Raw genomic sequence first — 15,068 nt, 5'->3', positions numbered from 1 at the left:
TCCATCTATTCCCAAAACATTTATAAGCCTTCTCTTCCCTCAAAAGTCCAGAGTAGATTTAAAAACAAAACACACCAACAAACCCCACCACCACCACTGTGCTGCTTGTATCCTGGTCAAGTACCAGGTGTATTTAGATTTCTGGAATATGTAACTGGTATTTGAGTTTTAATTGTTTCATTGTATTCACTTTTAAGCCTTTAAAAATTCAATTAATCATGTTATGATTTTTATTTTTGTTACAATCCAGTAGACTCTAATGAAGCAGAAAACTTTTGTGGGTATACAGGAAACTGTTGGTACTCCAACATCATGAAGGGTATTGTTTGCCGTCATCTGCCTTCCAAGTTTCACTGCTTAATTCAGTTTTCACACTAAACTTTTCCTTAATATTTCTAGCTGGACTTGGGATTTTTGGCAAACTAATTCAAACATTATGCTCAAATTACACTCTAAGACCATTGTTAAGGTTTCACTGTCAAGACTCAAAAGTTAGGAAACGCCTGAATTAAGGTTGCCTATGCAACTTTAACTTGGTCCTCTTGTGCATGTGCATATGTATTATGATAGTCTTTACACGCTCACTCACTAAGTATATATTTCTGCACAGGATCCCTGTCTTTCAGTACACAGATTGGACTTGCTCTGGGGATGAATCAAGGTTATATAGCGAAGGAGGCTTGTTTGTAGGACTCCTGATTAATTTGTTGTATAAAGTGGCAGGTGTGAGGTGAATGTGTTTACAGGAAGAGAAAGGACGGTCTCATGGCTAAGGCAGTTAAATGCTGTTCTGAGGAACTGGATTCTGTCCCTCTCTGTGCCAGTGTCCCTGTGTGATGCTAGATAAGATGCTTAAACCAAATTTTTCACAGGTAGTCACTAACTTGTGTGTTCCTTTATTATTTGGGTGCCCAATTTGCAAAGATGCTGAGCACTCTTTTCTTCAGCTGAAGTCAATGGGAGCTGTTCTTAAAACATATAAAGTACTATATAATGCTAAATACTCTCAAAAATGAGGTCTTAGGTGTGTCAGACTGAGTATGCAAAACAGATGGATACTTTTGACCTAATCTCTGACTTAGTTCCCCATCTGTAAAAGTGGGGTTCTATTATCACCATATCTCACAGGGGCATTGTGAAGATAAATAAATTAATGTTTCTGACACACTCCTACTATAGTGATGGGTACCATAGAAAAGCCCATATACAAGCAAACTCAATTCTGCCATTTCCTAACTTTTGAGTACTTGACATTTATAATCTTAATCATGTTGTTTTAATATACTTGTGTGTGTGTGTGTGTGTGTGTAATTTTAAGGGTTTTAAAAAAGCAAACAGAAGAACACAGAAATTCTATCATGTGGCATCCTATTGATACCTACGTGGCTCATCAGTAGAGTTGAAAAGTTTAGATACACCATACAGACCTCTGTCACTTGAACTGGAGTAGAAATAGCAGTGATAGGTTGTCATCCTCTGTTCACTTGTCAGTCAGTTTCAGAGATATTTGCTGACAGTAGAGGAATGGGGAGACCCAGGAATCTTGGGTTCCATTCCAGGTTGTGGAGGGCAGTGTGGTCTAGTGGCCATCAGATTCTTCTTCTTGTCCCCCTGGGGGGGAAAAAAGCTTTGACTGCTTTTGCCCCATGCCTTCAAATCTCCAGTCCCAGTCCTATCTCTTCCCCACCCATGGCTCCTTGTCCCAGTCCCATTTGCTTCTCATTTAAATTTCTTTGCCCAGCTGGTTCCAATCTCCCCCCAGGGTTTCAGTCTCAGTCTCCTTGCCCAACCAGTCTCATACTTGTCCCCATTTCCCCCTTAACCCCCCCCCCCCCCAGTGCCCAATCAGTCTCCCTCCAGTCCCAATGTCACCAGGCTCCTTGTTCCAATCTGCTCCTTCCCACTCCAACTCAGTTCTTGTCTTCTCTGCGGGGGGTCATTGGAAGCACAAGAGAGACAGGCTCCCTGTGCTCGTTTGATTGTCTGTCCCAGAGCAGCAGGTAGCAGTAATTACAGGGAAACCTCTAGTGAGCTTCTGTAGACTAGTCCTCCTCTGGAGCATGCTCAGTTGCTGTGTGGGGATGGCACATTCACAGTCTCATCAAATATAGGAGCTGTGAGGGAATGGGATATGCATAGTCTCCTCAGTGCTAGGAGCTGTGAGTATGTTCCCGCCCCTCAATGTGGACTGAATCTTTGGAGATTTTAGCTGCAAAAGTCTGAGTATGTGTGAACTAAGATTTTTCAAAATCTTGTAATTTAACCAAATTTGGATAGATTTTCACAGAAAAGGCATGTCTCTGACACAAAGACCACCCTCTCCCAAATTTGAAGTCCTTGTTCCAGAGCCTGGGGGCGATGGAACTTAGCAACGGAAAGGTGATAAGATTTATATATAAAATATAAAACCTTGCAAAACAATGTATTTTTCTGTAGCCGCCTTCTCAGAAATGGATGAACTTTTCAAAAAAAAAAAAATCAGCCTGAGGCAAATACCTGACATGTAAAATTTGCCAAATTTAAACTGTTTGGACTGAAAGTGATAAGCAGCTGAAAAAAGGATCTTACAATGAGAAGTGTCAGGCAACCTTAATAATAAGTGCTGCTAACAGTCTTGCTTGTAACTTCCCCCCCTTCAAGATTAAGGAAAATTTGCATACTTTTTTTTTTTAAGTGAATCTTACCAGGACTAGTTGCAACAATTCAGTTCTATTATTCGAAGTTTTCATTGTGCATGGTGCTGTATGAAACGTAAAGCAATACTTCTGAAAAGTCTTGCACATTTGCTACAGTTGTTGCTTAAGCAACCAAAATGTCTCATTCTTTGCCCAGAAAACTTCTCTGATTGAGTTATGTTCTTGTACATAAAATTTGGAATCTTTGTGAATATTCTAAGCTCGTACAGAAGTTCTTTTGTAAATTTTATGTCCATGTAATGCTGCTAAATTCCTACAGTAACTGCTATGATGAAAGTGTAACAAAAGAACTGTGTAGGGAGAACTTTAAATTTAGTCTGTTTAATTGCAATGACAGATCTCTACAGTTTAACAAAAGCCACATGATTTAGATTCTGGATCTTGAAATTAATGTAACAAATGCCACTCATAACATCTCTTAAAGCATGGTAATAAACAGTAATGGAATTATACTTTGCAGGTACACTTTATAGTGATCTGTTTATAGTTACTTGCAGATCCAAAGTATCTGGGGATTATAAGCTATTCAAAAATATTTGGGCATCAATGATATATTTGGTTTCAGTGCTTGCTAACTGAATTAATATTTAGTGTCCATACTTAAAAAAAAAGCATGTAAACAGCCATAATAATATATTTGCTCATGTAAGCTGTTACGTGATATGAAGTAGCTCAATTATAAGTACTCAAAATGCTTTGGTTATTGGTTAACAATTCTAGTATGTCATTGCACAAATGAATGTCATGATTCATTGATGGACTGTGTTATTTTGGGTAAGTTAGTCAAGTCTCTACACACCATCTGATACATTAGGAAAACAGGTGAAAGCAAGGGACAGAAATAGAAAGCTTGTTGACTAGAATAGTTGGCAAATTAGCTCTTGTGCTGAATAATACTGTATGCGTGTGTGAGTAGGTGGGTGACTTCAATCCAGCTTTGTAAAGTAATCCTCAAAGGCAAATAATTCAATTACTGGGTGAAATTCTATGGCCTCTTATGCAGAAGATTGGACTAGATTATCATAAATAGTCCTTTCTAACCTTAAAATCTATTCTAACAACAAAACATAAAACCCACCCACACTCTCCACCTGTCATTAAGGTTACAAAATCCTGCATTTAAAAGTAAGGAAATGCTGGAATTAAGGTTGCCCATACAACCTTAACTTGGTCCCCTTGTGTGTATGCTTTAGATAGTAAGTGATCATGAAATTAGTGACTATTTTTTTTTTCAGAGGATCCCTGCCTCTTTTTGCGAATTAATAGTTATTCAGTATTTCCTCTTTATCCTCCGTATTCAGTGTACGATACCAGGCCCTACTTAATGCACACTATCCATACCCTGCACTGAATACAAAATTATTAATTTCCTCATGAGCATTTCTGTGGTTTTCTCACCACAGTGTCTGAATGGTTCACAAATATTAATGAATTTATCTTCAAATCACCTGTAAAATTATATAATGGTGGTATTCCCATTTTACAGAGAGGGATCTGAGAAAGAGAGATTAAGACCAAAATTGTCAAGTGTTCTCTAATTTTGGGGCCTGACTTTTCGGAGTACTTACTATTTTTATAGTATTCAGTGGTGGCAGCACAGATGAGACGAAACAGCTAAAGTCTTCCCATATTTGGACAGGTGGCTTCTAACAGGCAGATCTCATCTGGTTTTCCTGTCTCCTGTCATCTCTGGGAATCTGTGTGAACATGGAAGGGTCTACTCTGACTCCCACACAACTCATAGACTTTATAGGGGCAGCCATGGACTTGACTACAGCAAATACCTATCTCCTTGGGGACAGTGTTAAGGGCTTTCCCTTCGCCCTTCCCCTGGCTCTTGTCACAAAGACAGAAAGCAGAAGACTAGGAGTCCAAAGGGCAGGCAATGCAGTCTTTATTAGGATTAATCAAGCAAGCATATCCATAGCTCTGCACACCGGTAGAGACTTTTTGCCAGTGTCCCCCTCCCCTTCCTTAGCAGGCATAATTATACCTGCAGTGCATGCCTTTGGTCCCACCCCTTACATTTTATGGTCATGTTCTGTTTTGGAGGGTCTTGGGTCTGGGGGCTTTAGTACCACCTCTTTTGTATCCATGGGCGGGGTAAGGAGTGAGGTTGTGCTCTGGTCAGGGATAGGCATTTTTTTCGCTTTTAGTGTTTCTCCCCCATCCCCTTCGTCCCTCCCAACTGTTTGCTTGACCTTATCTTGGGAGAGAAGTTGAGGCAGGACTGTTCAAGTGTACGCTCATATATTAAACTCCCACTCTATCGAGCAACACTTTAAGTCTGTCTCATCTCTTTTCACCTCATCTGCTCGTGAGCAGATGTAACACACAATGTCTTTGTTCTTCATTCACACACATTAAAAAAATCAAACCCAAAATTCTATCTCAGGCTAACAGGCCCATATACTAACAGGCAGATTCCATGCCATGAGCAGTCTGATAAAGCAAGTCACTCGCTAACCCCAAACAGTCTAGATCTTTGTTTCTTTATTAGGCCACATGGCTTTCTGTACTTAAATAACATGCACCAAGTTCCATCTCCATTGTCTGCAACCCTGGATCAAGTCAGTATATATGCCAGAGAGTCACAGCATAGTGACAGTCTCCAACAGTGTCAGGGCTTCACTCACCTGGTGGATAAACTCGGAACATGTATGTGTTTTGAGTCCCTTTTTCTAACTCCCACACCTGACATGATGATAATTACAGATGCACCTATTATAGGCTTGGGAGCCCACATGGGCATCCACCCAGCACAAGGTATGTGGACACCTTGGGAGTCAGGACACACATTAGTCTCCTGGAACTAAGACTAGTCAGACAGGTCTGCAATGCATTCTTCCCACTCACATGATCCCGTCACGGCCAGATAATGCCAGACAACATGATGACTGTCTTCTATCTAAACAAACAAGGAGGGGCAAAATTCCTCCCACTGTGCATATAGGTGATCAGCTTATGGAACTGGTGAATATAGAACCTCATCAATTTCTGCAGGGTACACCCCAGGCACTCAGAACATGCTGGTGGACAGCCTCAGTCCACCTGGGAAAACATCTGTATGGACAGATGGGTTTTAGATATTACTCATTTTTGATTGTCATACAATTTCAGGCTATTCACCCTTACCATTCCTCTCCCTCTCCTTTTTCAGGGACCCCTTTCACTAATTGCTTCTACGAGAGGAATTTCAATGCCTGTTAGAACTTGGAGCTATAGAAGAGGTTTCCTTTCAATTAAAGAAAAGGTTTCTATTCTCATATTTTCCTTCTACCACAAATAAAATGGAGACGGTTGGGTCATTCTAGATTTGAGACAACTCAAGACTTTTCAGAATGGTGACTCTTGTTTCTATACTTTTGAAAACTCTACTGGATTGGTTTGCTACTGTGGATCTGCTTAATCCATATTTTCCTATCTCCATCCTGCTCCAAATTTTTTTTTAAGATTTGTGGTAGAAACGGCCCATTACCAGTACATAATATTTGGCTCCAAGTGTCTTGACAAAGTGACTGGCTATAGTGACTTGGTATCAGAACTGGAAAATTGTTCATCCAGACTTAGCATCCCTGTATCTGATAGCCTGGATATTAGCTGCTTGAATGCGGCTGAGAAAATCTGTTCTTAAGAAGTTCAGGACATTTTAATAAATAGTAGAAAACTTTCTATGGGAACTACTTACAACTGTAATTGGAAAAGATTTGATGCTTTGATCAGATTATTTCCCTTTTCTAGGCTGATTTTTCCTTTCATTTTAGATTACCTTCTGTCCTTAAAATCCTCTGGGTTATCAGTTCTATTAAAGTGAATCTAGCTTCAGTATCTGCCTGTCATCCTAAGATTAATGGTTTTAATAGAATGAGAAAAATATATTTCAAAAAGATTTCTTAAGGGTCTACTTCAAGTATTTCCCCTATAAAGGATCCATCTGCTCTATGGTATCTGAATATTGTGTTGTCAAGTTTAATGAAAACCCTGTTTGAACCATTTGCTACCTGTCTGTTAAGTCTTGTATCCATGAAAACTGTGTTTTGAGTAATGATTATTTCTGCTCATGGAGTGGGTGGAATTAATGCTTTGATACCAGGTCCTCCCTATAAGATTTTTCATGGGGGATAAGGTTTCATTAAGGTGTCATCTGAGTTTCCTGCCTAACTTGTGTCTGAGTTTCATGTTAATCTTACCTTAGACTTTAGTTCCTCCTATGCTGCTGACACATCAGGTAGACCAGATCCAGTGGTGTTTGCTTTTCCTAATCTTGTATGAATATCTTTCACAGCTACCTTCAAATATCATCACCCTCCTCACATAGCAGAACTCTTCTACCTGTTAAATTTCTTTTCCATCCATGTACATCTTTGCATTTGTTGTTCAGTTTCCTATCTTCATAATCTTGGTTTTCTCTGCATTTACTTCCAGTCCATTTTTTACAGCTCCCTATTCCTACCTCTAATGTAAGGGCAGTCATTCCATTTGATGTCATACTTAGTAAAGCAGTGTCATTGGCAAAGTCAAGATCATGTATCTCATCTCTGCTAATCCATTTTACACCATTCATGATGCCTTTTGTTTCCCGCTTCATCACCAAGTCTATTGCTAATACAAAGAGAATTGGTGATAATTTACACCTTAATCTAACTCCTGTCACACACTCGAGCCACTCACCCAGGCCTGTATCCTATTTTACTGCACATCCGCTTCTTCACACAAACTCCTTACTATGTTGATCAGCTTGTCTGGCACCCCATAGCTTCTAGCAATATTCCACAGGGTTATTCAGTAGACAGTATTGAAGGCTGCAAAGTCAGAAGAAGCAGCACAGAGCGGCGGCGTCAAGTAGCTCTAAAGAATAGTGAAAGACTTCTCAGGAAGAACCAGACCATCACAGGTGATGCTGATCAGGGACATTCATGGGCAAATGTTGAAAATGCATGAAGAACAAGTCAGATGATAGAACATTTCCATTCCGTATTAAACTGTCCAGAGCCAACCATCATTCATGGGTTTGAGAGAAATGCCAGTGCTAAGTTAGAAATAGAAGAGGGACCAAGAACACCCGATGAAATTAAAGCAGCCATCAAAAGCCTGAAACAGGAGACAGCTCCTGATGTTTGACAGAATTCAAATTGGTATGAAAGGTGAAATTCTGAATGAGCAGCTAACAAAACTCTGTAATGAAATATGGGTGAAGGAACAACTGTCCAAGACTGGAAATGATCATGGGATTGCAAAAAAAAGGGTGATCTTAATGAACAAACTGGAGAGGTATTGTACTACTATCAGTCTCAGACAGAGTATTGGCTATTGTTATGCTGAGTAGAATGAAGAAAGCAGTGAATGAAATATTACAAGAACAGGCTGGGTTCCGTCCAGATAGATCATGTTGTGACCAGATATTCACTCTTTGACAGATCATCAAAAACTATTGCTTGGCAAAAACTCCTCTTAATTACGTTAACGAGCCAATTAATTAACCAATATTTTGTTCAAAATCTTATGCTAATAGAGAGGACTCTACACTCTTTATATGTAGATAGAGCTTTAGCTTTCTATCTGAAGAGGACTAAATATTTTAGGATTTCTTCCAAATCATTTTGTGACACATGCTCACAGAGTTAAAGGTTAAACCAATTTCTTCTCAAACACTTTTGAACTGGATTTTGTGATGTACTATATTGTGCTGTCACTTTTCTGGTCGGGATCCTTTGTTAGTAGTTAAGGCACATTGTACAAGAGCACAAGCTGCTTCTGTAGCTGCTTTTAATAATATCTCCTCTTTTGAAATTTGTAAGGCAGCCACATGATCTTCTATTCATACTTTAAGGAAACATTATGCAGTTGGCCAGGTATTTGTAGGAGATGCAGCCTTTGGTAGAGCAGTACTTGAACTCTTACATGAATACAGATCTAATACCCACCTCCATCTGTTAACTGTTTTCTATCTCCAAGAGTGGAAGACATATTGTGACATTCTATACCTTGGAGGGGGAGGGGGGGAGTGTACTGTAATCCCCATATTCCTCATTTTCATATACTTGTGATCTTACATATAAAGCATGCCTTGTAAGGTATCAGGGGAAAGGTTTATGATCTGCTGAAAGTCTTTTTTTTTTCTCTCCATATACACCTCTACCCCAATATAATGCTGTCCTCGGGAGCCAAAAAATCTTACTACGTTATAGGTGAAACCGTGTTATATTGAACTTGCTTTGATCCACTGGAGCGCGCAGCCCCGACCCCCCCGGAGTGCTGCTTTACTGCGTTATATCTGAATTTGTGTTATATCGGGTCGCATTATATCTGGGTAGAGGTGTATGTGTATCATTAATGCATATGAAGTTATGAGAATTGTGTTGTGTGGTGGTCACAAAAGCATGCTGTAAGTTGGGGAATCAGCCAGATATTAGCTCCCCAGAAGCAACAGCAAGGAAAGTAACCAGTGCCTGGGCGGGGTGTCAAACAACCCATCAACAGCCATTGTCCAGCAAGGGAGCTACAATGCAATGACTCACCTGCATGAGGCCACACCAGGGGAATTGCTCAACCTTGCTTGGAGAGACTCAGCAGTGCTCTCCAGACATGCCTGGACTTTGTGCTCCCCAAGCACATGGACTGAGAGTATAAAACAGACAGAGTGGACACATACTGGGCCCTTCTCCTGCCCCACCTATGCTAGGGTTACCATACGTCCGGTTTTTCCCGGACATGTCCGGCTTTTTGGTAATCAAACCCCCGTCCGGGGGGAATTGCCAAAAAGCCGAACATGTCCGGGGAAAAATACCGGCCGGGCACTTCCCCTCCCGCGACTGCTCTGCTTCTCCCCTGACTCTTCGGCTCTGTTTAAGAGCCGAGCTGCCTGAGCGCTACGGGCTTCGGGCAGCCCCCTTGCCTCTGGACCCCGAGCCGCTGGCCGGGCACTTCCCCTCTCGGGCTCCGGCTGCTCTGCTCCTCCCCGGGGGCGCAGGGTCTGGAGGCTGCCCGGCAAACTGTGAAGCCGGTAGCGCTCGGGCAGCCCTTTTTGCGTGGCTGGGAGGGAGGAGGGGGAGTTAGGGCAGGGACTTTGGGGAAGGGGCGGAGGTGGGGCGGGGCCGGGGAGTGGGAAAGGGGCAGGGCCAGGGCCCTGTAGTGTCCTCTTCTTTTTTTTTATTTTTTAAATATGGTAACCCTAACCTATGCTGCAAACAACCAAGACACTGAGAAGAAAAGACTCCAACACAGGAGATTGGCCCAGGTTTAAGGAACAAACCTGTATATTAAGGACTGCAATATCCAGTGGAGTAAGAAAAATGGCTTAATCTAGTTACTGCCCAGTCTAATAGCGTTGAGAGTTTAGACTGCGTGCTTATATCTTTTTTCTTTTGGTAACCACTCTGACTTGTTACACTTTGACTTATAATCACTTAACATCTATCTTCATAGTTAGTTAATAAATCTGTTTGTTTATTTTACTGGAAGCAGTGCATTTGGTTTGAAGCATGTCAGAGACTCCCCTTGGGATAACAAGCCTGGTACATATCAATTTCTTTGTTAAATTGACAAACTCCTATAAGCTTGCAGCGTCCAGCGGGCATAACTGGACACTGCAAGACAGAGGTTCCTAGGGTTGTGTCTTGGACCGGAGATATTGGCTAGTGTCATTCGCTTGCAAGTAGCTGGGAGCGACTTACATGCCCGAGGCTGTGCGTGAACTGCCCAGGAGTGGGGGTTCTCACAGCAGAGTAGGATAAGGCTGGCTCCCAGAGTCAAGGATTGGAGTGGCCTAGCGGATCACCGGTCTAGATAACACCAGAGGGGAATGTCACACATGTAAACAACTCAAATGAAGAAAAAGAGGTTACTTGTTCTTTGAGATGTGCTGTCTGTGTATTCAACAACCTGGCCTGTTTCCCCTCTATTTGAAGTCCTTAGAAGATTTCAACTGGGGAAGGAACTAAGTGTTTGGTCTGCCTTTCCCCTGTATGCCTTTGGTTGGGTAGCATTAAAACATTCAGTGAAGCAAATATTTGTCAGTAATGCTTTCAGCTACAAGGATTGAAACTAAATATTACCAAAACAAACTCTTGTCATTCAGTGAACTAGATTGTGTTTATCTGTACTGCAGGTGAATGGAACAAAACAAATCTATTCTTTTTGTGTTTTCAGGCTCGGATAGCTTTTCTACAAGGAGAAAGAAAAGGTCAGGAAAACTTGAAGAAAGATTTAGTAAGAAGAATAAAAATGTTAGAATATGCATTAAAACAAGAAAGGTATGTTTTCATGTTCATTCAACATTTATCTGTGCTGAAAGATACTTTACAAAATAGAGGGTAATTTCTTTACATTTTAACACTTGGTCTAAGGTACAGGAACATTTCAGAGAACTTGAGTAAATTAAAGGAACTCTTCATTTTTTTGCCATCAGTTTGGTCTAAACTGAAATTTAGTCTGAGAAAGAGTCTGCAATTCCTAAATATCCTACTGAAAAAATCCCTAAAACTAAAGGCCAATTTTTTTTCTTAAACTGGCTGTTTTGCTGGCTTACAGAAATAGAATTTTGTACTTCTACTGCTGCCACAATAGCAGTCAAATAACGTTTTCAAAGTTGAATATTATGATGTATGAAGAAATGTTGGTATAATATCCTGTGTAGTAGTAGTAAACACAAAGAGCATTGTCCATTTCACCTTTCATAAATCAGAAAATAATTGTATGACAGAAAAAACCAAAACTGGAATCCACCACTGTTTTTCAGACTTCTAAAGACATAGAATAACTAAAAAATTTGCTGTGCTTCTCCTGCTCCATGTTATACAGATGAGACTCAAATCATAAAGAAAAGTAGTATTTTCTTTTTTAATCATTTTTTAATTCATTTGTTTCACAATGTGAAATGTGCATTTTACATTTCAAAGAGCAGCATTCCTTAAGCATTAATGTCACACTCTGAGGTGTTGTTTCTAAATGAGGCATATGAAGGCATATGAAGGTTACATAGCGAATACCTAACATCACTTGTTTCTCACCTATTAAACTAGTACTGACACCTTAAGAATGTCACATAAAGATTGTTTTGCATTTAGTGAATGTACATTATTGCTGCCCTTTCAAACCTAAACAATTTTCTATTGTATATTTTGGTTGAATGCAAAATATAATACCTGTTTCAAAGATATTTAGGAATTTACTGGTGATATGACAATATTTTTAACGATAGCGTCAAATTTAGTCCTCAGTTTGAATCTCTTACAAAGTAGGGAAGTTCCACTCAGCGTTACTCTGAGTATGCATTGAAGTATGCCACCTCCTTCCCCCAACTTAAAAATAAGTACATAAATAAATACTCCAACCTATTGTGTAGATCTTCAGTAACCCCAAACTATATTTGGCAACCGCAGTCAACTCAGATATATTTATCCATGCACGTCCTTGACATCTTCAGGCTAGTTGCCCAAGAATAATTCTGTCTGCATATCCTCTTTCTTCACTATAGTGACTTGTATTCTAGATGAGTATTGATATGGTGAAGGAATTAAAAAAACTACCTTAAACTCTCCTTCAGTAGTCCCTTTCTAATAAAAATTGTTTTTGGTAGCATGATCTGGTCGGTCACTAAGAAAGGGTATAACTTAATTAAAAAGTAGTTGAAAGCTGTTATTGAGACTATTGGTAGAATTTTCAAAAGCACCTAGATCCCATTTTCAAAAGTGACATAAGCCCCTTTTGAAAATTTTATGTGAGGTCACTAAATTCTTTTCAAACCCCTAAAAGAATTATTCTTCATAGGGAAAGTGTGCAGATCCATTACAATGGATCTTACATCTGCTTGCAGCTCCTTGGAGGCGTAAACCAGATCTGTCAGTCAAAACATGCTGGGAGTGGCCACACCCTTAAAGGGCTGAGCCAGCCAGTTTGAACTGCCTCCTGCAGCTGCAGGAAGGCTTTATCAGACGTCCTGCTCGGAACAACAAAGCAACAAAAAAGGAATCATTTTTGTTCGTCTTAGTGGGTTTATTGCCTTCTAAGCATTACTGGGCTTCTATTTTTCTGACCAATCCCCAAGGCTAGACGCTGGCAATACCTTTCTGTTACTGAGAGAGCTGGTTACAGCAGCTTCCAGTGCATTGTCTGGGCCAGCCTCTCTGGCACAAATACCTCACAGGCAACTAGAGGAATAGAGAAGTCAACAGAAAAGGGCACAAAAATGCCAGGACTAACTGAACGTACAAGTGCATTTTGTTACAAGGGAATGTCCTGTAACAGCAGTATTCCTGCTTAGTTTTTCTAATCTCCTATTATTTCCAACCTCTGCTTTAATGGACAGTGCTTCTTGTCCATTCAAAGCAGACAGAGCTGTTGTTTCAGGCTGTCTGCAGACTGAGGAAGACATCATTGCATCAATGTACAATTTCATTCACGTGTGGAACATTAGCTTTGCAACCATGAGTTACCAGATTTTTTTTTTTTTTTTTAATGAAGGCTAAGGTGTTGCAGAATCTGAATATGCAAGGAGGCCACATAAATGTATTAGGCAGATTGAGTGTTTAACAACTGTGATCTAAACTACATTTTAGAATTGTTTTATTGGCTTCTGATGAGAGAATATTGGTTTAATTTCTTGACTGCATATTCAAAATTAGTTTGCATATTAAAAACAAATCTTATCTAACACGAAGGATAGACTAATCACATCTTACAGTGTTTTCATTAAAATATAATTTGAAGTGATTACTTTCTCTGATCAATGTCCACTCAAATTGGATACCTATCTTATGTCTAGGTAGAAGATAAAATTGAATCTATGTTATACATTGAAAGTATAGCTCTAAGATCAAAATTATAAGTTCTTTTTTAAAATATTTGTTCTTTCAAACTTGTTACATGACATTTGCTTTTGTTTTTATAAATTTATTGGAATGCAGTTAAGCCAAAATACTTGCTGTACTTTCAGAAATTATTCAGTAAAATACACAATATTTTAATCATGTGCTTTCTTTATGAAATGTGAAATAATTTACAAGAAATCTAAAATCTTATCAGTTCATTTTATTTGAAAAAGTAAGTCCAGAGCTCAAATATGTTTTTAAAATTCCAAAGATGCAACATGTGGTATTTCTGAAGTCTAGGCTTAATTTCTCATGTTAGAGTCCAGTGTAAAAAAAACTTTCAAAACCTACTGAGTCACTTTAATAAACAACTTTAAAATAGCTGAAGTTCCAACTAATTAAATTTTTTTTAAATATTTCAGAAGTTTCTACAAATACATTTTAAAGATAAACTGAAAGGCTTTGTTCCTTTTAGGATTTAAGTTGAGGTGCTTAGGATTCTGTGTTTTACTGCAGATAAATATAGGCAGAGCCAGTAGTGCTACTTATAGCTAAGGTTGCCTGACACTTTCCCTTATAAGATCCAGTTTTCAATTGCATATAACTTTGCCTAACTTTAACCATTTGGACTAAAATTTTCCACACCCGGTGTCTGAATTTATTGGAAAGTTTCATCTAAAATGGTTCATCTGTTTCAGAAAATCAAGTTGGTGGAAATACTGTTTTGCTTATGTTAAAAAAAAAAAAAAAATCCTTACAACTTCTTAATTGAAAATCTCTAGCATCTCTGTTTTGGAGTATGGAGTTGAAATTTGACATGGGGTAAAGGGCAGTTGCACTGGTGCCAGGAGTGGGCTTTTTGCCATCCCTGTGACAACTTGGTCAATTTAGTCAAATTATAAGCCTCTGCAGGGCTTGTCTGCTACACAGGGAGGTTATCAGATTAAGGTAGGATGTGAATTTAAAGCAGAATAGCTATTCTGGAATAACTCCATATATAGACAAACCCTGAAAAATCACAATTGACACATGCTCAGTAGAGACTTCAGATTTGTCAGCTAAGTTACCAAAAATGGTGTCTGCACTGGGCATGCTCAAGCCCAGGGCAGCAGTGTCTGAGCAAGATTTTCCGTGAGACTTTAGTGAGAGCTTTTTCAGTGAAGTGCATGAGGCAGAAGCCAGATTGGAAAGGCTATAGAATGGAATTGGAGGGAAGGAACTTCCAGGCAGGATTGAAGGTGGCACATCTAATGTTTAGGAGGTGATGGAGAGTTGGAGAGGCAAGTGGGATGAGATTAATGCATGCTTGTATTGCAATGGGAAGTTATTAGAGAGTGAAAAGTTAAGGAGAGGTAAAAAGAGGGGATAAGAACGGAGCCAAGAAAGATTAGATGTGTTGAGGTCACTTGGCCATGTGAAGGGATTAGAGTTGGAGAACAGGTGTGAAACTTCATGTCAGTATTGGGAGGAAAGGAGGAGAGAATGATAGGAAGGGGAAGGAGATGGTCATGTCAGATCATGTAGATTTTTCTATTTCAAGATCTCGGCAGGATACTGTGAAGAG

The 15,068-nt window shown here is 39.6% G+C and overlaps 1 protein-coding gene across 4 annotated transcripts in view; it reads left to right on the top strand.

Annotated features, from left to right (window-relative positions):
• The window catches only part of STRN3 (striatin 3), a 92,751-nt gene that overhangs the window by 22,617 nt on the left and 55,066 nt on the right, over positions 1-15,068 (top strand). For all 4 annotated transcript variants that reach the window (XM_024196049.3, XM_024196048.3, XM_024196047.3 and 1 more), the window contains exon 2: positions 10,845-10,948. In XM_024196049.3, the coding sequence (XP_024051817.1) occupies positions 10,845-10,948 (104 nt within the window). The remainder of the gene's footprint in view (positions 1-10,844; positions 10,949-15,068) is intronic.

This window comes from Terrapene carolina, unplaced genomic scaffold (genome assembly GCF_002925995.2).
Source record: "Terrapene carolina triunguis isolate 2854851 unplaced genomic scaffold, T_m_triunguis-2.0 Scaffold96, whole genome shotgun sequence".
NCBI lineage: Eukaryota > Metazoa > Chordata > Testudines > Emydidae > Terrapene > Terrapene triunguis.
Note: the sequence above shows the minus strand (reverse complement) of the source record. Positions and strands in the feature narration are given on the sequence as shown.